Source organism: Erpetoichthys calabaricus, chromosome 11, assembly GCF_900747795.2.
Source record: "Erpetoichthys calabaricus chromosome 11, fErpCal1.3, whole genome shotgun sequence".
NCBI classification, from domain to species: Eukaryota; Metazoa; Chordata; class Cladistia; order Polypteriformes; family Polypteridae; genus Erpetoichthys; species Erpetoichthys calabaricus.
Window position 1 is genome coordinate 138,808,600 of NC_041404.2, and position 23,259 is coordinate 138,831,858.

The 23,259-nt window shown below is 40.4% G+C and overlaps 2 protein-coding genes across 7 annotated transcripts in view; one reads left to right on the plus strand and one right to left on the minus strand.

Annotated features, from left to right (window-relative positions):
• The window catches only part of nde1 (nudE neurodevelopment protein 1), a 32,535-nt gene extending 25,691 nt beyond the window's left edge, over positions 1-6,844 (minus strand). The window contains exon 1 of one of the 2 annotated variants that reach the window (XM_028814096.2): positions 6,759-6,844. The gene's annotated coding sequence lies outside the window, so the exon portion shown is untranslated. The remainder of the gene's footprint in view (positions 1-6,758) is intronic. The other variant, XM_028814095.2, reaches the window with a different exon arrangement.
• A 101-nt stretch (positions 6,845-6,945) lies between these two features.
• Positions 6,946-23,259, plus strand: part of LOC114661012 (meiosis regulator and mRNA stability factor 1) — a 69,905-nt gene continuing 53,591 nt past the window's right edge. For 3 of the 5 annotated variants that reach the window (XM_028814090.2, XM_028814092.2, XM_051933999.1), the window contains exons 1-2: positions 12,793-12,935; positions 20,272-20,483. In XM_028814090.2, the coding sequence (XP_028669923.1) occupies positions 20,331-20,483 (153 nt within the window). In that variant the 5' untranslated portion in view covers positions 12,793-12,935; positions 20,272-20,330. Of the gene's footprint in view, positions 7,006-12,792; positions 12,936-20,271; positions 20,484-23,259 lie in introns of those variants that run through there. The other 2 variants (XM_028814091.2, XM_051933998.1) reach the window with 2 other exon arrangements.

Genomic DNA, 23,259 nt, shown 5'->3' on the forward strand with positions numbered 1-23,259 from the left:
TGGAGGGGGCGAAAACCAGACTGGAACTTTTCATATAGATTATTATGAGATAAGTGGGAGTGAAGTTGGATAGCTACTATCTTTTCAAGAATTTTGGAGGTACAGGGCAAATTAGAAATAGGGCGCAAATTATTGAAGTTAGTCAGATCGGCAGCAGGTTTTTTCAGTATCGGGGTTATTGCAGCAGTTTTAAAAGATGAAGAAACAGTACCAGTAGTGAGAGAAGAGTGGATTATAGCAGAAATAAGAGGGACCAGAGAGGCTTTAACCAGAACTGTGGAAAGGGGGTCCAACATTTAGTCCCATGGCTCATTTTCATATAAACGAATAGCTCAGAGTGCTTTCCAAATAGCAAAAGTAAAATTACGAGTACAAAATCAAATAAAAGGTAGAAATGTAATTCATGCCTCAGGCTGTGACCTAGATGAGGGATAATACCAAAGACAAATGTAATCCGTAATGATGGCGGTGGGAGGGTCATGGTCTTAAATATTAATTAAAAGCAGACGGTGCCCTTCAGTGGGGAATGGAAATACATACATTTGGATGCATTGTTCAGCTCCCCTTAGTTACAATGGAACTCTTTAAAAAAACAGTTCACTCCTCACGGTTTTAATCCTGCTGAGTGCATGGAATACGCCAAGAATATCACAACCTGGGGGGTTCTAAAGTGGCTTACATTAGTCTTCTCACTTGCTGTGTCAGTGTTTGCACGAAGGCTGCTCAGAAAACAGCCCGCATTGGGTGTTAATATCAAGTAATCCACTTATACTGTATATGGTGTTAGGCATGTTCTCCTGTAGACATCCATAAACTTTATAAAGACTTACATCTGAGAAATCAGGGGGTAAAGGCTAAAGTGGATCTCATGGCAGAGCCTGCCCACATACTGCCTTGTGGTATGGAGTAGATAGATAGATAGATAGATAGATAGATAGATAGATAGATAGATAGATAGATAGATAGATACTTTATTAATCCCAAGTACCCATACTAGTTCACAGGACACGTAAAAATGGCAGAAAATTGAACTCGTACTCTCACGGACTATAACAGAAATGTTCTGAAACAAACCAGTCCTGCAGCTGTCTTCATGTGACACAGCACGAAGCAGGTGCTGAAGTCATCCATTAGCAAGTCAGCCTGTTGACACCCTCCTCTTATGCATTTTACAGTATTTCCTTAGGAGTCGAGTAAAATATAAATACAGCGGGCTGCACACACTGCGGTCAACTTATTTGTTCTCTAGTCGACTTCCCCACACTGCAAGAAAGAGGCTCAGGGGGGGAAACCAAGTATCTGCCAGGCTGCAGGAGAGTTTTTACCCCCAAGCTGTCAGACTCCTTAACACCATTCTGCCCCCTGGGATCTTCCACACGGCCTCAACCACCACCTCTAAAAACAGAACTTTTATACACGCGAGTCACTGCCCTGCAAAGACGAGTGTGCATGTAGAAAAAGAACGGAAAATCTCATACTGACCTTTAAGTGTTTTGACACTCTCGATATCCTTCTGCTGTGAAACATTCTGACCTGTCATTGTTTACACACGTCTTAAACAACTATTATCATACACTGATCATTACTGTATTATCTATTATTATTATATTACATATCTATTGACTATATTTATGTATCTAGATTGCAAATACCATACATTGCATCAATGTTCATATTGCTTACTACACATCAATATTGCTGCTACTTTTTTGTCTTGTCTTTGCACCTCTTGTCTTGTTTGTGTTTTAATTTTAAATTTAAATTTAAATTCTATTTTTAATTTATTATTTTCACATCATGTTGTTACACTGCGGACCCTGAGCTTTGCAATTTCATCTATCTGTATTCTTGTATATGGTTGAGATGACAAAGTTCACTCTGCTCTGTTGGGCCCTTGAGCAAGGCCCTTAACCTGCAATTGCTAAGCGCTTTGAGTAGTGAGAAAAGCGCTATATAAATGCAAAGAATTATTATTCTTATTCTTTATCTTATTATTACTTTGACTTTATCCTTCCTTCTCCCACATTATTTGAGAGGCAGTTCTAGAAAGAGTCAAGTTAACAAATCTGAATGGGAGTCTTTTTCTGCATTCCTCATCAAAGAAACTGTGCAAGACTGCAATACCAAGGGTGCAAGGCAGTCTGCAGGTGACAGTTTTTTTCCAACTTATTTTTTGAGGTAGCATATTAGTTTAATGCTACTGCTGCTTCATGGCTCTAGCATTATGAGTTTGAATCCAAAGATCATGGGAAATCTCTACATTCTCCCAATGTCTGGCGAAGTGAATTGGTAACACCAAACCGGCTCCTGTGTGTGCGAGGTCTGGCCTGACTGGTACCCTGTCTAAGGGCATTTCTTACTCCAGACCCCTGAACTGGATTCACTGGGTCTGACTTTTTATACGAGGGACGTTCATAAAGTTTCCGCACTTTTATATTTTCGCTGGAAATGGCAAAGGTGGGAAGAGAACTAATTGGGCATTAAAAAGTTGGTATGACGCTGGGGAAATTGAATCGCAAACAAAGGTGATGTCATTTGTTTTTGAAATTCTTAATAAAACTGGTCCACGACAAAGATATCCGTCAGGAAGTCTTTAGTAATTTACTAAATGTTATCCAGAATTATTCAACAATACATTTGCATTGAATTTAATGAAAAAGATGCTGCTTAACAGGTCATTGCTCTAGCTCAGAGTACGGAGCGCTTTAAGTGTGCGCCCCATACACCAAGCCTGTGCGCAAACAACAATCCAAAACGCCAGGCTTTTACCATGCATAACAACCAAGATAACTCACCACGTGTCAAAGTCACCCAGAATTCCAGAACTTTAGAGCCGTTAAAACAACAGCCCTGAACTTTTTCTGGTCACTACCAATGTTCCCTCTAAGGAGTAGCATATAGTGAGCAAAAAACATTGTTTATGAGCGACATTTTGTTTAAGCCAAAAATTTATGAGCACCAATTCCGACGGTCGGAGTGAGCAATCGTGCGATAAGTACGAGCGACGCCGTCGGAATGAGCGATCATGCGGGAAGTATGAGCGACGCTCTGAATTCGTGTGAGCGATCGCTCATGCGCTCAGCTTAGAGGGAACATTGGTCACTACAAGAGTTTAAAAAAAAAAAATAAAAAATGCGGAACCTTTTTGAACGTCCCTCATATTATTGTTGTAGGGATTCTGTTAATGTGACCACATAGCTTGCTTGGTAGTCCTTCTGACTGATGTAGAGTCCAGCATCAAATCTTCATAGACCTGTAGGTTAGGCCTGTAGCCTTGTTTTGTGGATTCCAGGGGTATCCATCCATCGATCCTTTAGGGTCGCAGTGGCTGACAGTTTTCCTTTCTGCCACTTGTCTTAATCAGTGATAAATCGACTGCTTTATCTGTCATTTTAAAAGGTTTCTATTTTAAAACATGGTGCACAGAATTGGTTGTTTTTTTCCTTAAATGACAGCTGAGCTAAAATAAGATGTGAAGTGAGCTAATAGATAACCAGCTAATGCGAGGCCTTGAACTCCAACCAGTTTCTTAATTAGAAGCCTATTTTTGTTGTTAATTAAACCTGTTAATTCCACGGCTTTTTGGTGCTTTCATTCTACCACAGCAGACATTTCTAAAACTGTCGATTTTCTTTTATCTAAGGGCACCGCCAAAATGTTTTGTGGACCTGAGCAAATCAACATTACCGAGACCTTTGCCTTTCTTTATTTTCCGATACTGTATGATGGACAGGTTAGTTCAGGGGTCCTCGATCACAGTCCTGGAGGGCCGCAGTGGCTGCAGGTTTTTCTTTTAACCCAGTTGCCTAATTTGAAAGCAGTTCTTGACAATGATTTAATTTGATGGCCTGTTAGTGCTTTAACTCTGCTATGTCAGGTCATTCTCATATCCTAGATTTTCTTCCCCTTTCTAAGGATCTCATCCAAATGATTTGAAGGCTAAAATGGAGGAGTAATTCTCAGTTCTTCACTTTTTTCTCTTCACTTTCCTTCCAAGTATTTAATTAAACCCAGTAGTGCATGATAAATACACACAGGGGTGTAAATGGTAACAAGCTAAATGGAGAAAAGCTGGTGTCTTTGGTCATTTGCATGTTATTGTTAATTAGAAGCAATTAAAAATTGAAATACAGGTGTTTAAGACTAAAATAAGCAATAAGGGTTTAAAATCTTAACAAGCAAGACCACTAAAGTAAAGCAGAAATGTTACTTGAGCAAAATCTTAAGCAGTTGGGTTGGAGCAAAACCCTGCAGCCACTGCGGCCCTCCAGGACCGCGATTGAGGACCCCTGGGTTAGTTGGTCAAGTGTTGGCTTACTTTGTATCTCATTATTGTTTGGCTGCTAATTAAGGAAAAAAGAAAAGTCACCTGTGTCTTAGATAGGAAGTCAATTAAAATGAAGCCAATAAAATTAGTTAGCATTAATCATTAATTAACACAACAGTTAAAATGAAAATGTGCAGCCCTTGAGACCCTCCAGGATTGGAGATGGACACCCCTGCCATAGTAGTTCTTCTGAAGGAGCTCAGCAATGAGTATGTGTGGGAGACATATTGTAAAGCATGTCAGGTCAAGTCAAGTTGGAGAGCGTGCACTGGTACAGTGCATTGCTGCACCCACTACACAACAAAACAACTCAGGATCCCGGTTGGCAACCCCCCAGGCAGACATGCGGTCCAGTCCCACCCTCCGGAAATGACCCTCTATCTGCCGCAGCCAGGTGTTACGTGGCTGACCCCTTGCCCTGGTCCAGCCACTTGGGTCCCCAACAATGAAGATCTTACGAGCCGGATCACCCTTGGCACCCATGGATTTTCCGGAGCGACACAATACCAAAGGAGTCCAGTCTTCGTCTCCAGTCACTGGATAGCATCCATGTCTCGCAACCATATAGTAAGAAAGGAAGCACCAGGACTCTAAAGACTTTGACCTTCGTCCTTTTGCATAGATATCGGGAGCGCCACACACCCCTTTCCAGCGACCTCATGACCCCCCATGCCCTTCCAATCCGTCTACTGACTTCATAGGAAGAGTCACCAGAGACATGAATATCACTGCCAAGGTAAGTAAACCTCTCGACAATTTCAACACTCTGTCTGCAAACAGACACACTGCTGATGGCTGTGCCCAAGAGGTCATTAAAGGCCTGGATCTTTGGTTTTTTATCAGGACACTCGCAAGCCCAGACACTCAGACCCCTCACTCAGTCTCCTGAGAGCCTCCATTGACTCCGCAAAGATCACAGCATCCTCAGCAAAGTCAAGATCCGTGAATCTTTCTTCACCAACAGATGCCTCACAGCTGCTGGACCCCACGGCTTTTCCCAACACCCAGTCCATACAAGCATTGAACAGGGTAGGAGCAGAACACACCCCTGACGAACTCCAGAATCAACTGGGGAAAACGCAGAAGTTCTGCCACCACTCTACACAGCACTCACAGTACCAGTGTACAGGCCGGCCATGATATCCAGAAACCTCAAGGGGATATAATATTATATTATATTATTCTCCTAAAAATATTATAAGACATCTTCTAAATATGTCTATTAACACATTAGCATAGTGCCCCTTTATTAAGCACTTCTGAAACAGTCTTGTTAATGAAGAAAAGACTGCTATGAGGTCCCCCACCTACACCATGTAGTAGTCAGGTTTTACAGAGGAGAAGTTACAATTCTGCATTAGGAGGCTGTGTTGGCAGCCCTTCTCTGTGTATTGAAAGAGGGGCACTTTCCAAAAGCGCCCCACTGACGAGTCCAGATTCACAAATGTGTTCTGCTGCATAAGTTCCGAACGTGGCAGACGATAGGTTTTGTGGGAAACCATTCACAGGTTTTCAAATGAGGGTGGTCATAAAATATTTAAAAAATCAAGGAGGAGTCCAGTAATACCTTAATGGGACTGGCTTTCAGTCGAGTTTCATCGTACTATGTATACATGAAAATAAACTTGAACCTGAATGGTTTAAGATTGGACCACAGTCATAATCCTGGTGGGGCAGTTAGTTATTTAGCGGTCCATTCATGAGGGATGGTCCCAAAATGGATACAATTCAAGTGGATACAGAAAATCAGTGTGTCGACTGGGAGAAGGGGCGAATCAGATCGCGAATAATTTCTAAAAGTACTGTAGCCTATTTAGTTTGGCTACAAGTCGATAAAGTCCATTATCGCCGGCTTATCAAATAGCTCGGTGCAGATGTGAATGAGCACATGGCTCTCACGCATTCCACGGAAGGCTGTTGGTTTACGAGCATTTCAGGACCAAACCAACAAAAAAAAAAACCTGAGGCGAAAACAGGATTTCCCGATTTGATCCATCGGCCCCACTATGACACACAAGAAGCGCCGTTAAGTGGGTGGTGTCAGTGACAATGACAAGTTTTTAAAGATCCCCACGATCTCGTACTCCTCTTTGAAATAATCAACTCCGTAATAGCCGAATCTACCACAGGACCCTACCCAGGTACATAACCGAGAAGTCGATTTGGTTCCCCAGGCCGGACAGATGGACTCCGGCACGAGTCACCCAACACACCCTAGTCTAACACGCAGGCACTTTTCGGACATTCTTCACGAACTTCGCACGACCTGGAGCTAATCTAACTCGGCCCCAGGCCGCCTCTGCCTGTACGTCCCCTCAATGCACCCGCTGGCATTCTAAAGTAAATGTTTAATACATGAAAGTGAAATAATAAAACCATCGGAAAATAATATTAAAAAGACAGAAAAAAGAAAGCAAAAGAGTTCACTTACCGTCGACAAATCCAAACCATCACAGCCGGAACGCAGCCGCTCGCTATTGGAGGGCGGGGCGATGACGACAACGAGAGACGTTGACGCTAGCACCAATCAGAAAGCAGAGAAGCTGGCGGTTGATCTGTCCCCTTATTTTGGTTTGAATGTCTCACACGCGCTCACGAAAGGGAGTGTGCACTGCGCAGACTCGGTGGCAACATGGCGAGCAGGAAGCGTAGCCGGCTGCAGTAACTTTATGCTACAGGTTAGCGAATAGCATAACTCTTTTATTTGTGATGTAGAAAATTAGATGTAGGAGAGGGGGCGTCAAATGTTTGACTCGACCGCGCGTGTTAAGCAGAAGTCTCAGCTTTTTACATAAAGTGGCTTTTATTTAGAAATCAAAGCTGTATGACCATATTCACTGTGAAGTGGCGTAAATAGGCCTTGATGTGGTTATTCGACAAGTGACCGCTATCCAAGGCACTTTGGTGGCAATATTTACAGTATACAAGTAAGAATTTTTACAAACGAAAGGTGTCTTTTGTCGTCCATAATGACAAAGTCCTCCTAATATCTCGTCCACGTTTTTTTTAACTGTTCAGGACTAACGCTTAAATTAAATTATTCGGTAGTTTCTGATTTTTTATTCCAGACACATAATGAATAAGTGGGACATTTAAGGATTTTCATTAGAACGGGCCATTCACTCCACCGATGCTTGTCAGTCCGTCACAACTAATTCCCCTTAAGCAACATAAGTAAGAGTTTCTGAAGTCCTTTGACGTACTCCAGCCGATCACCCTACTGGGTAACTTATTCGCGTGTTTATAGTTCCCAACGTGAAGGAAAGCTTTGTTTTGTATAATTTACCCTTCAGCAAAGTTCCGTTTGTGTCCCAGTGTCCATTTTGGAGACTTTTGAAGTAACAGCTTTGCTCCGCTGTGCTAATCCTCATCCTCATTGTAATTTTGAACACTTCTATTGTGTTCCCTCGTATTGGAATACTCCACCTCAGTGTGATATTTTTGTATATGTTACTTCTCCCATGAAGTTTATAGTGATTTTCAAGAAAAAAAATTAATATCTTTTCATGCAGAATGGAGAGAAAAAAAAGTTGGATATCTTAGAATCCAATGGCGACTAATGCTGTAGAAATGGCAAACAATGTGAAAAACGTCCATGACTTAAAAAGGAAAAATGTTACTTGTGTCCCATAATCCCATGTTGGTTATCAAGTTACATGCTCAAAACATGCAAATAGCTTTTTTGCTAAAATTTTGTGAAATATATATTTCCGGAATTATCCACGCATATCATAAACATTTACTTGTTGGAATTCACCAGTTGAATTGAGGACAGAGCGAATAAGGGTGGGTCTTCAATTCAAAAACTGAGACCCATGAGGCTTTAATTTCCTATTCATGATGTGCACTGCTTATTTAAGAAATATATATTTCACAATATTTTAGCAAAAAAAAAAAGTGCCTTTTGATACCTGACCTGTGGATAGTGCACGTGGATAGTGAGTTAACCTGTGAGATTTTGTTCATTTTTTTCCGTGGACATTTATCACATTGTTTGCCGTTGCACCTCATTGGTCACCATTCTGTTGCAAGCTTTTTTTCACTCCATTCTTCATGAAAATGCGAGATTAAAAATCTTTCTTAGACACCACTACAAAATACATAGGGTAACATATAAAAAAAAAAAGTCACTCTTAGAAAGATTGCCCCTTTAACCTCTGATTGCTTAAACTAAAATCGTTCAACTCACCTCACAGTTCTGTAGTCCGTGTAGACTTTCTTTGCTTGGCTTTTTCCAAGCTAGCTGTATCATCTTTTTCTCATAATATGCTTATCAAGAGTGGTGAAGTCGGCCAGAGAAATCATTAGAAGCACCCTTCTGTCTAAACATGATGTGTACTTGTCACACTGCCTTAGGAGAGCTACTAAGATATACAGAGACTCCATCCACCTTGCCAGCCCATGGATGGTTCAAAGTTTTGCCCCCAGGCAAACGCTACCACAGTATGCGGTGAAGACTGCCAGACTCGGTAGGAGTTTCTTCCCGCAGGCAATCCGACTACTCCACTCCCACCACCAAACAACATGCTGACCTATTGGGACTGTTCATATAAATTCCGAATCTGGCGTCTCCTAAAATGCTGCTATGTCTGTGCCTTATGTTAATGTTTTTTTGTCATTATGAACACTTTCAAACTATTCACCAATGTGTCCATTGGATTATACATATATGCTAGTGGTGAAGTCAGCAGAAGAAATCATTAGAACCACCCTCCCGTCTATACATGATGTGTACTTGTCACGCTGACTTAGGAGACCTACTAAGACCCCACCCACCTTGCCAGCCTATGGACGGTTCAAACTTTTGCTCGTCTGGTAAACACTACCACAGTATACGGTGCAAGACTGCCAGATTTGGTAGGAGTTTCTTCTCACAGGCTATCGGACAACTCAACTCCCACCAAACAACATGCTGACCTATTGGGACTGTTAAAATTCCTGAACACACACACAGACTGTTAGAACACATCAATTCCGAATCTCGTGTTTCCTAAAATGCTTTAATGTCTGTGCATTTACAACTATTCACCAATTTGCCTATTGGATTATACATGTGGGTGGGATGGTGGCACAGTGGGTAGCGTTGCTGCCTTGCAGTTTGGAGACCCAGGTTCGCTTCTCGGGTCCTCCCTGCGTGGAGTTTGCAAGTTCTCACCGTGTCTGTGTGGGTTTACTCCCACAGTCCAAAGACATGCAGGTTAGGTGCATCGGCAATTCTAAATTGTCCCTAGTGTGTGCTTGGTGTGTGTCTTGCGGTGGGTTGGCGCCCTGCCCGGAGTTTGTTTCCTGTATTGGCTGGGATTGGCTCCAGCAGACCCCCATGACCCTGTAGTTAGGATATAGCGGGTTGGATAATGGATGGATTATACATGTATTCTGTCTGTTTTTGTATTACATGCACGTGTCTCTATGTGCGTGTTCGTGCATTGAGCCTGGAGAAACGCAATTTCGTTCAGCAATGCACTCCTTGTTATATAGTTTGAATGACAATAAAGTAAATCCAATCAAAAAAGATGCTCTTTGCTAACATCTGAGTTGTGCTCTGTATGGATCAGGTGCTGAATTTGTTAGTTAAAAAAACAGGTCTGAATAGCAGCCAGATTTATTTTTGGATTATTATTTACTTGACATCTCCCTTTAAAAGAATATTCCACACAAAAGTAATATTTTTCATGTTTTACCTACCCCATTGTAGTTAATAGAGCAGAGGAATAATTATAATTTCATTTTTTCATGCAGAATGGAGAGTGACGTTTATGATATGTAATACAAGTCGATGGTGACCAATGCTGTACTGCATAATGGGGGCATAAAAAAAAATTCAAATCTCGTCTTACTTGTGTCACGTAATCCACATGTCAGTTTGTCCCTGTTCTGCAAAAAGAACATGGCGACACAGTAGGAAACTTGCTAAGGGTAAATTTCACACAAACACGAGGAATGAGTTGTCAAGTAGTGTGATAGACAGTAGGACTTTCAAATCTCAACTCTGTTATTTTGGAAGAATTTAGTGGACAGGACTGACAAGTTTTTTTGGGCTGAGTGGCCTTTTCTCATCTACATTGTTCTAATGTTCCAGTTGTAGGCTCAAAATGTGCAAAATGCTTGTATTATGCTAAAATATTGTTAAATAGATACTTTGGAATGATCAGTGAACACCATAAACGGGAAACTAGAGCCTCATGGGCAGAGCTGTGGAGTCTGAGTCGGAGACAATGTTGGGTACCTGGAGTCGGCAAAAATGTACAGACTCTGACTCCTAATAAATTTAAATTGTAATGAAAAAAAGTACAGCAAGTTCAAATATCTCATTTCACAAACAGTAGTCCTAATTAAGTACTTCTCTGATGTAAGAATAAAGCCCAGTGCATAGTTGTGTTACTACTAGTGTGAAGTTCAGCTGAGCTATTATACAACCTGACATCCACATATTGTAATCTGGATTATGGTATATTACAAAAAGTGTTTTCATTTTAATTCAGATGTAATGTGTTTAACAAGTTCATTTGAGTGTAAACAGGTGTAATGATGTAGGTGGAGGTGTGTGCTGTGGCTTGATGTGTGTTCAGGGGTTCTTGTCTTTTGTTTAAACTGGCCAATACGGTAGAGAGTCAGCTTCCTAGCCAGTAGTTCTGTGGTTAAATGACGTGGATGTTGCCTTCCTTCAATCAACATGGAAAATACATTAGCATATTAAATACAGAGGAGTCGGAGTCAGAAGTACCGGAAACTAAGGAGTCGGAGTCGAAGGATTTATCTACCGACTCCACGGCCCTGTTCATGGGACTGACTTAATAATAATAATAATACATTTTATTTATACAAGGCGCCTTTCTAAGCACTCAAGGACACTGAACAATAAATAAAAAACACATTATAAACAAAACTTAAAACATCAGAAAATATAAAAATTAAAACCAAACAAAGCCACAGTAATCATAAAGAGAAAGCCATTTTAAACAGATGGGTTTTAAGTTTACATTTGAAAATTGAAAATGACTAGATATTTCTAAGCTCAGTAGGTAGTGAGTTCCAGAGCTTAATGAACTGAAAACAGGACTCTTGACCAATGAAGGGATGGGGGTTAAAGTTAAATCTCAAAAAGTTAATGCCTTGATGCCTGACTGATTAGAATCAGTGGGTTAAGCTGTCCCCATATCTTATCCAGATCCTTTCCAAAGGTTGTCAAGGTGTGTGCCTGTCCTGATTTCCACAACTCTTTGCATTAAGAAGTGTTTCCTGGCTTCAGTCCTCAGTGCCTTCATATCCACTCTGGTCCTTGACTATCATTCACCCTTAACCTGAAAAGAATTCTGATGGGTCTGCTTTATCAATGCCTCTGAGGATCTTGAACACCTGGATGAGGTCCCCACGTGGTCTCCTCTGCCCAAGACTAAACAGGTTTCATTCTTTGAGTCTGTCGGAGTATGACATGTCCTTATGTCCCATGATGCAGTTGGTTGCTCAACCTCTGCACAGTGTCAAATGCTGCTGTTTTTTTTTTGTAATGTGCTGACCAGAACTGCACACAGTACTTCAGATGGGGGTCTCACTAGTGCATTATGTACTTGGAGCATAATATCTCCTGATTTATATTTAACTTTTTTATAATATAATCTAACATTTTATTTGCCTTTTTAAATGCTTCTTCACATTATGGTGACACAATGTTTTTATTGTCAAAGCAAACCCTTAAATGCTTTTCAGAAGTGGCTTCCTGTAGCTCAGTGTCTCACATCTTGTATTTATAATTGATGTTCCTTTTGCCCTCGTGTAGCATTTTGCACTTTTCTACATTAAAAGGCATTTTTGCTGTTCGCTCAGTTCTCACATTTTATTGTATGTTACTATTGTGTATTTGTAAAACAGAGTAAGCACTCTGAGACAGTCTTCTGAGAAGAGTTATATGTAAGAATGAATTGAGTTATTGCCAGCTAGCTGTTCAGCTCATTTAAGATCGTTTGAAATCTGAGTAATTAACACAGACAACAGCATTAGTATTAGCATTCTCTGTTATATGCCATTGGTATAGGATTTGTAAAAACTGTTAAATATTTGTGATGCACTGTCTATTGCAATGATAAATTCAATACATTATTACTACAAATGTTTGTGATATGCCATTTTTTGGACTGATAGAGACATGGCAACCAGCCGGACACACAGACAGATACATGGCCTCTTATCTTTTTACTAAGGTGGATGGAGAATTTGTTTTTATTTATGCCTGTTAATTTATGTACATTCATTGCAATTATTTTTTATTATTAACCTCTTTCACTTCCTCGTGAATGTGTGTTATTAAATATTTAATATAGAAATGATTTGGAAGCACAAAACTTACAATCATAACAGTAAAACCGATTTAGAATTTGAATTTACGAGAGACATCAAACAACACTACGTTTCCCAGAATTCCTTCAAGTACATTTTACGACAGCTGCCGGAATTAGCCAATAATGGGCGGGAGCCGCACTGTCGAGCGACAGGCGTAGTTTAGAAGACGGCTGTCGTTGCTCAGGAAACGAAATGGCGCAAGAGAGTAAAGGGAAAGGAAAGGAGAGGAAGAGAGAACGGGAGGAGTATTAGGAGTGGAAATAAATTTGAAGTAAGTACGAAGCAAAGAACTTTGGGATCTGACTGTTTTAATATTGAGCGGCGGAATGGTTAATCAAAACAAGGCCACTTTCATTCGGCTACGCAGAAGCCCGGTCCTTGCTCCCCTTGAGGATTCCGAAGCAAAGCAAAGCGAAGCTCATTATCTTGTGCTGTTATGTCACTCAGAAAGTGTACAATTCAAGCCAGAGGGACTCCCTGGATGACCACTTGTTCTGGACTCCGACGTATGGCCGCTCCCCGAGTGTGGCGGCTGGTTAAGGCCTCTTTATTATTGTTTGCGCCGTTAAACACCCCGCCGTTTGTCTTGCCGTCGCGACGAGAAGCTGTGCGCCCTCTTCCCTCAAGGTAACGCTAGTGCAGGCAGCCTGCTACTGAAGACGAAGATACGCAATTTTTCCTCAGAGAATGGAAAGTTAGTGTTTTATATGCTGTTTGAAAGGTGAATAATACAGAGTTTGTGTGATCTTTGAAGCTGTAGATGTGCAATCTCCAATAATGAGTTAACGAGTTTAAGTAATCGGAGATAAGGAACAAGTACATTTATTGACCGGTGATTAGCAAAATAAGCCAGCCGTTAAAGGTCACCCTAAAGAGTAGGTGTGAATTCGATTCGCATTTACGGTGGTCTGTGCTTTAGTACAAATTTGTGAATCTCGCCGAGGCGACACCGTTTCGCCTGTGCCATTCAGTGCACCAAGTTTTCAACTCTTGTCTCAGTCTTGCAGTTCAAAGTGAGGATGAGTCGGTTGGGGACCCTAAATTGCCCCGACGTGTGTGGTGGTTGCAACCGGCGATGCACCGGCCAACTAACGGTAGTTACATTGGCTGGAGATTTGTTGAATGTAAAAGAGCATTAGAGTTAAAAAAAAGTGACAGTTTTGGGTGATACTGGCCAAGGTAAACGATTTTTACTTAGTCACTGGTGAACACGTTACTCTTATTTTCATACAGGGCCCCTTCTCTGTAGCAAACGTCAATCCAAAGCACTCTAAAAAGAAAAATGCAGAGTACACCGATTTTTTTACACGGTTTTATACATTGTGGTGTGCTGGGCTGGGAACATCACTGCAAGAGAGGCCCACCGAAGTCAACATCCTAACTTGAAAGGGCAGCATTAGGTCCTCGCGTTGTCCCCTCTGCTCGAGATTAAGGTAACATGTCCTAAAGTCCTGGGATGCACTTTGTTTACTCCCCTCAGCACAACTTCAAGTGCTGCTGTGTCTGTCTTGTGTGGTGACCTGAATAGCACACAGTACTCCAGATGTGGTCCCACTTAGTATATAGTACATTATATAGTCTGATCATAATGTCCAGTGGTTGATATTCAGTAGTTTGTGTAACGTACCCTATCATTTTATTTGCCTTTTTGTTTGCTTCTGCACATTGCTTGGGTGATAAAATTGTTGTGTCAACATAAAACCCCAAATCCCTTTCAGTGTATAATACACCAGTTTTTACACACATACACACATCCCTGCACGTATGAAACAATGTTTTTTATGTTTATGCATTGTCATCCAATAAATATTTTACAACTTTTTGATGGTCGGTGCTGTTTTACATGCTGTGGTGTGCCGGGCTGGGAACATCACTACAAGAGAGGCCCACCGAATCAAGAAGCCAACTTTAAAGGGCAGCATCAGATCCTTGCGTTGTCCTTTCCACTCGAGACTAAGATATCATTTCCTAAAGTCCTGGGGTGCACTTTGTTTACTTTGTTAGTCTTGTGTGGTGATCCGAATAGCACACAGTACTCCAGATGTGGTCTCACTAATATTGTACATTGTATAGTCTTATAATGTCCATTGGTTTACATGCAGTAGTTTGTATAACATACCCTATCATTTTATTTGCCTTTTTGTTTGCTTCTGCACATTACTTAGGTGATGAAATTGTTCTGTCAACATAAACCCCTAAATCCTTGTCAGTGTAGAATACACCATTTTTTATACACATACACATCCCTGCATGTAGGAAATGCGGTTCTTTATGTTTATGCATTGACATCCAATACATATTTTACGACTCTGTGATGGCCAGTGCTGTTTTACATGCTGTGGTGTTCCAGGCCGGGAACATCACTTCAAGAGAGGCCTTCAGAATCAATAAGCAAAAATAAACAGACTGGCTTAGTTAAGGGATGCACTCTGTAGAAGCGAGAATGAATCAAAACTGATGGCTATTATAGACAATGCTGCACATCCTCTCTCTGATACACAAGAATTGAGGGCTTTCAGCCAAAGATTTATTCAGCAGAAGTGAGCTAAGAAATGCTACTGGGACTCCTTCATACCTAAAGCAATACACTTTTATAATGCCTGACTGGGATGTTTTCACTTTAGCCAAGTCAGAAGCTTTCCTTTCCTTTAGGCATTCTGGTGTGTATTTGAGATGGGGGGGGGGGGGTGTTTGTTATCATTCTAGCTTTGTTACCTGGCTTCACCTGGAAAATTCCCTAAGACATTGGGCCTTGGTTATAGTGCTGGGTTAATCGGAGGTATCAGAAGTAGTATGTGAAGCACTTTTCTGTAGTACAATATTTGTTGTGCTGAATCATCCCACCACACCCAACATCCCGGGGCTAATACTAATAGTTCACTGGTGCTTCATACTCTTGAACATTTTACAGTTGCCCGTAAGGAAAACATTTCTGCCATAGGTCAATTCTTGCTTTTCCTAGTGACTGACGACCTTGGCTTTTATTGATGCAAAACACAGTTTTGGAGGAAACTATTCTTTCGAATTAAATCATGTAATTAGTAAGAATAATGGGTATCTGGGGTATAATTTCATCCAGAAGCAGGTCCTGTAAAAATGACAGCTTCAGTCAGATTTGAATGTAACACTTTGATCTGTAATCTTGTACCATCACAAAGTTTTGGAGAGTTTAGATCCAAAATGGTATACGTGGAACTGTGGTTACCTTTAACTTATTACATATAGCATTAACACAGTCTGAACATTTATGTGGCCCATGGAATGAACTGAACGTTTTAAGTACTGTACTGATAAGAACAGGTGAAAAGAAATAATACTGTGAAATATGTACAGGGTCCACCTCTTCTATTTTCTGTCCGTCAGGGACCCCTTTAGTGAGCTGTGCAAGCATTTAAACTAACCAAGGCATGCTGCCGCTCCCAGCTTATGTCGTACCCAAAGCTTGAAGTGGGCTGGTATGCTGCACCGGCAGTTCCAAGCCGTCACCCCCATTCTTTGACCATTATGTATATACCGGCTGTGTAGGCCCGTGCTGTAAAAAACCCGGGGTCCTAGAAACTATTGAAATCGTCAGAAAAAAAAAATTGAAATGTAAAGATGTCAGGTAATTGAAAGGAACTACTCTGGGCGTCTCTCTCCTGGGAAGTTTTGTTTTGCCAATGTGTTCGCATTGCTTGTGTGTTAACGGTAGGAGGACAAGTAAAAGGGATACCATTTTGCCGATGTGCTTGCCTTGCTTCTTATTAGTGGCTAAGTGAGTGTCTCTTTCTTCAGAGGTTTCATTTTTGCTGACGTGCTGGCCTCGCTTGTGTTATTAGCAGCTAAACGAGTTTGTTTCCTTGGAGGTTGAGCCCTCAACCCAACTCCACCTCTCGCTTCCGGACCGGACAGACAGTCAGACACACACACACACACATGTCCACGCATTGACGTTTATATATAAGAACAGCATGTACAGTGGACCCTTGACTTACTAACTCAATTTGTTTGCGAAGGCTGGTTGTAAGTCAAGACTATTTTTCCCATAAGAAATAATGGAAATACCCATAATGCGTTCCGAACCTCCCACAGCAACACTTACTTAACCTTTTCATAATAAAAAAGCGTTTCATAATGTGCACAAATTTACCAAAACACCAATAATTTTTCTAATGTACTAACCAAAAAGTTATAAAAAGTGCCTAGCCTACCAGAAACAACAATTTCATTCCCACAATGCTTTGTGTAAAGAAGTGCTTCCCGGCTTTAGTCCAAAATGCACCTCTTGTGTGTTCAGCTGAAAAGAAATTCTGGCAGATCCCTTTTATCAGTGCCTTTGAAGATTTTGAAGACGTTGATCTCCAAATAGCCTGCCGTGCTCAAAACTTAAAACAACATGTCCTTAAGTCCTGGAATGTTTTATCTCGTCTGCACAACTCAAGTGCTGCTGTTTTTTCTTAAAGCGTGATACCCAGAAATTGCACACAGTGCTCCAGATGCAGCCTCACTGGTACACTATATAGTCTGATCATACCGTCGATTGATTTGTATTCAACAGGTTTTATGACATAACCTAACATTGTATTTGCCTTTTTTGTTAGCTTCTGCACATTGCTTAGATGATGAAAATGTTGTGTCAACATAAACCACTAAATCCATTTCAGAGGTATCTTCATTTAGGACAGTGTCTCTTATCTTGTACAGTGATACCTTGGAATCCAAACTTAATCCATTCCAGAACCCCATTCGAGTTCCAAGACAATTTTTCCATTTAAAATAATAGAAACTGGATGAATCTGTTCCTGTGTCCCACAAACTCGAATTTTCAAAATGATTTTAACAGTAAATATACTGGATTTTAAGGTAAAATATTAACAAATAATAATATTTGAATAAAAATGTAAATTAACAAATATTGTAGCTCTAACAGCTTTCCTCTTACTCTTATTTTCCTCACTACACTTTTTAGGACCCATGGCGAATACACTAAGTTTTTACTATATAAAAAAAAATAACGCAAAACAGGCACAAAAGCATAAAATTAGCAGCGAAAACTCACACGAGATGCTTTCACTGCAGCTACCGACAACGAACTGAACGACAAAGCATATGGGTGGCCCAAGCGTTCAGGAAATGTACACACAAATACACACGAACAACGTGCTGGGCATTCGGATTCCAAAGTAGCGTTCGGGTTCCGGGGGGCAATACTGTATTCACAATTGATGTTGAGTTTGTCCACATACAGATCTTTGTACTTTTCTACATTAAATTGGATTTTCCAGCTGTTGGCACAGTTCTGAAGCTTGTCTTAAGTCGTTCTGAATTGTTTTTGCTGCCTCTTCAGTGTCTGCCATTGCTCTAATTTTAATATCTTTGATTAAAGATCTCTCTCTCTCTCTCATCCCAATTTCCATTTGGTTGTTTGCTCTTAATGTAGTGCTTTGTTTTTGAAGCCGCAGACTAAATGGCACACAGATACCAGGTTTTTGACCTTGGTGTTGGGGGGGGACCTTGGTGCTGGGTTGCAGCTTGGGTACAATGCCAGTGTTGAAAACATACAGAAGGCTCAAATCTCATAAAAACAACAGCAAGAACATTTACTTTTATAGCACATTTTCATACAAACGATGTAGCTCAAAGTGCTTTACAAGATGAAGAAAAATATAAAAATAAGATTAGGCAATACTACGTGACAAAGAAAACAGTAAGGTCCAATGGCCAGGATGACAGAAAAAAAAAACTCCAGGGGCTGGAGGAAAAAAAAAAAAAAACAATCTGCTGGGGTTCAGAGGCCACGAGACCACCCGGCCCCCCCCACTAGGCTGGAAGTGGGATTATCATATTTAGTCTAAACACTTTTTTTTTTTTCTTCTTATTTTGAATTTACACCAAAGTTAAATAATACAAAGGCAAACTGGGAGAAAAAAAAGCTATGGTGTCATAATAGTGAGTGGTATCAAGAACTACTTGGTTAGAAAGTTTCCTCTCTTTATTTAAGCCTTTCCCTAACGACTTTTGTCATGGCATCATATAGTTAAGAGGGCATATTGGTATTGGCCTGCTTGCAGAAGGAGGAAAAACCAAGAACATAGTTTATAACGCACTGCATATTCTCTAACGCATGCCAGTAAGAATTTCAGTGTACTCTACATGTGGCAATGATGACGCTATAAACTTATAAAAAAGGCTTTTGAGTTGTAATAGTTGTGCATTAGGTTTGAAGGCAGTAAAGTTTGGTAATTATGTGTTACCTTGCTATCAGCGCATGCTCCCCAACCTTTATATCTTTCCACCTCCTCACCCTGACAGTGCCAGGTACCTCAGTTAGGTATGTATTTTTGAGGCTTTCTTTTGTTAATTACTAGGGGGCTTTGCCCCCTGCTTGCTTCGCTCGCCAACCCCTTTTGATCTCTTTTCGCTTTTACTTTTTCGTCAATATCGCATTGAATTTTGATTCTGTGTTTGGAATTACATTGTGACAACACAATCTACAGTATAACTGCTCGTGCGTGAATATCGTTTCTTTCTCTGTACAAGAAATGTGTCTGACAATAGCATTCACACAATGAGAAATGATTGAACTGTGTATGTGCGTAGTTATGTGGCCAGGACTTTTCTAAATCTCTTTCCATAAGCTCTTGTCTCCCGGGCTTGAAATTTTCTCTTGCGGGATTTCACTTTCACCAAATAACAAATCTTTTAATTCTTGTGGATACGCCTCTTCATTGGTAACAAACACTACTTTTTTTTTTTCCCTGATGGCAACACGAATTAGACGATCTACAAGTCTCCCAATTAAAGTTTAAAGCCAAACAATATATTTAATCTCTTTTCGCTGTTCTGTTATTTCACCGAGTGATAATTTCCATTTGTTTGCGCTAATGCAATCTTTACTATGCTTTATTTGTGACTTTCGAATTTTCTTACTTCCATTATCTCTAACCTGCTCTGCATGTGTATCACACCAACGTTTTTGAATTCTTTACGACGTTCTGCTTTGTCATCTACTCTCTTTTATTTCCGGCCCTGGGCCTGGCTAAATCTCTTTGCACAAAGACTCGTCTCGCAGGACATGAAAGTGTCTAAGAAAGTCACGTCTTGTTTCCTTCCAAGATTTTTTTTTTATATATAATAGAGAGAACAGATATTTTCACAGTTGAGGAGAGTTGGTTTCTTTATAAGAGAAACACAACGGTGATGCTTCTTCCATGCAGTGTGGAGATTGGGGTTCAAGTCCTGGGTGCTCCCTGTGTGGAGTTTGCATGTTCTCCATGTGGATTTTCATGTGTTTCTCCAGGTGCTCCCTTTTCCTCTCACAGTCCAAAGACATGCAGGTTAGGTGAGTTGACGATGCTAAAGTGGCCCTGAAGTGTGTGAGCATGTGTTCACCCTTCAATGGGCTGGCGCCCCTTTGTCCAGGGATTGTTCCTGTCTTGTGCCCGGTGCCTGCTGAGATAGGCTTCAGCTGCTCTGTGAACCTGCTCTGGATAAGTGCATTTGGGAAAAAAAGAGTGGATGGATTGGTGGGTGATTTCTTTATAATGTTAATTCTGCTCTAAGTTTCTGGTGCTTCTCTCGCCAAAGCCGAGTGCAAATAAAAGGTTATTCTTTGTTCTCTTATACAGAATGGAAGAATGAGAAAGAAGAGTAATGGTAAAAATGGTGAAGTCTCTTGTAGAACAGTATGATGGAAGGAATGGGAAAGGAAAGTCCCTTGAGCTGCAGAAGACCCTTCCTATGGCTTAACCATACAGAGAACAATGCGCACCCCTGCTTCTGGAAATTTTCAGACTGCTTCTCTTCCTATGATCAGCCAATCCCTTTCTCTAAAAAAACGGTAAATAAAGTTGAAACTTTTAACGTATTTTTTTATGTGTGTGTTAAAAAGTGCCCAGGTAAATTGAACCTGACGTCTGTGTTCAGTTGTACTGAAGTTCATCTCGGTGTTGTATCACTTTTTTTTAAAGCACCCCACATGGTTTAAGACCCCACTAGTATTATACCTGTTGAGGTAAATGAGTCCGAGCTAGAAAAGCAAGCTTCCTTCTGTACAGCCTTATCACCTTCCCCACTAACAATAAGCACACATTTTATAAAAAAAAAATTATAACTCTACAGTATGTAAACTGCAATGAATTAATATTGCAATAAGAGATAGTACTACAAACATTTTTAACCACCTAAAATAAAAGCATCCAATGCAGTACAAAAATACTGATGCACCAGCAACAAAACATGCAGCTATCACAACCTGTTGAATCATTTTCAAGCTGTAGGTCTGTGGTTGTGTTTTAAAAAGAAGGAAAAAAAAAATATAAGTATTTGCATCACTGATTTCATAGCAGGAAAAAAAACGTAATAGTTTGTCCAAAATATGAATTAACATCTCAGATTTTTTTGTATGACCTATTACTAAAATTACACAGTGACGGCTGCAAATAAGTCTCTGACGCCACGTAAAGTGCTCAGTTTTTCCACTACTTATGATAAAACTGAATGGCAGTCATACTGTACCTCCACTTAACAAGGCCTTTAGACGTATTTATCTGATTGTACAGATGAAGTCATTGCCTATAGCCTCATATGCATATTCTCAGCGTGGTTAGAGTATGTGTATCCTGACCAGATAGTGTGACAGTGGATAATGGAAGTAGTATTAAAATCAAAGCACTGCCTTTGGGGAAAAGAAAAAAAAAAATACCCCACTCCAATTTTGTTTTATTTTTGGTACTTAGCCTGTGTGTTTTGTAGTGAGAAAAATATTTCATTTCATGTTTTCATGAAGAATGAAGATTAAAAAAAAAAAAAAAAAGTTGATATTCAAGTCAATGGTGACCATTGCTGTACAACGGCAAGCAATATGAAAGACACTGTGGAAGGTCAGCCCCCGGAGACAGTCAGACAGATACCAGAATGTCCAAAACACACACTTTTATTCTCCTTTTCTACTTTACACAAGGTATAAAGCACCAACACCGTTTCTCTTCTCTCTCTCTCTCTTTCTTTCTCTCTACTCTCGTCTCTACTCCCCTCCTCACAAGCTCCGTCTCCTTCCTTTCCAACTTTGGCTCGTCTACTGGAGGTAAGCGGCCCCTTTTATAATAACCCGGAAGGGCTCCAGGTGCTCTGTTCAGCGACACTTCCTGGTGTGGCGGAAGTGTCAGATGAGCACCCAGAAACCCTCCGGGTGCCCCTGGGATTTCTTCCGGCAGCACTTCCTGGTGTGGGCAGAACTGCTGCCATCAAGGGTCCATAAACGTCCGGGCGCCCCCTTGTGGTGGCCACATCCTCCCACAGGGTTGAGCTTCACAGCTCTGTGACCCCCATGCAGTCCAGGGAGGTTGCTGCCCCATTTTCTGTCCTCTGTTTCTTCCGGCATCCCGGTGGGGCAACGTCCCCTGACATCTCTGTCACAACACCCATGAGGAAAAGAAGAAAAACTCGCATTATTCGTTTTGCATGATACTCGCATCAGTTATCTAGTTGTTTACTCACAAGATACAAAACACTTGCACTTTTAATTTCTCGTATACATAGCATAGAGAAAGTATAGGAATCGTGAAAAAATTCAACCTCGAGATTTTGGTGAGTCTTGATGTTTTAGACCTTCCTGAGACTGAAAGTATAATTTTTAAAATGAGTCTGTCTGTGCATAAACACGATAACTCAAACACTTTGACCAGGTCAATGAGATTTTGTACACCTGCTTTATATCAAAAATAAGAAATCCTATCACCTTTTAAGTGTACTTTAACTAAATAATTTTGCGAATTTTCAAGTTAACTATCGTTATAATTATAGATAGATGATTTAAATTTTGTATGGATATTTATAATGATAAGAAGCAAACAGAGATGAAATTTGAGAAAAATTACTCAACCGGAAATAGTATTTTATTTAAACAACCATCCAAATTTTTTGTATAATGTACACGATATTAAAAACTGTATTCAATATAATGCATATTCTTTCAATAACTATTATTAATTTTAATTTATACATCATCAGTTTAACAATAATGTGTAAACATTGAAAACTGATTCTAAATTCTGCATTCTTTCGCATTTAGTGCAAAGTGAGGATGATTCTGGCAGCCATTCACCCTAAAGAACGGCATGTAAATATAAAGATGTAATGGGAACAATAAGCTGCTACATCCCCGTCATGTTCCTGGTAATACATTTCATTTTATGATATTGTATTTTTATTTACGCCATCATTATAATGTAGCTAAATGCAATTTTATTTATAGCAATTTATTGCAACAAATTTTATACATAAACGTCTACATGTGGAGATGTGTCTGTCCAGAAGGCTAAAGCATGAAGCTCAAAGGAAACCAAAATGAAACTGCTGCCGCTAAAGCACAAGCGAGGCGAGCACATTAGCAAAATGAAATCCTCAGTGGAGAGAGAAACTCGCTTAGCCGCTGATAGACAACGGAAGCAAGCACATCGGCAAAATGAAACCAACGAGGAGACACTAATGTACAACCGATGCGATTGATTGATTGAAGTGCCAGAATCCATGGTTTCTAGGAGCCCAGGCTTACACAGCTAGTATTAAATAATAACACTTTTTTGTTTTTAAGTGACTATAACTCTTTTTACTTT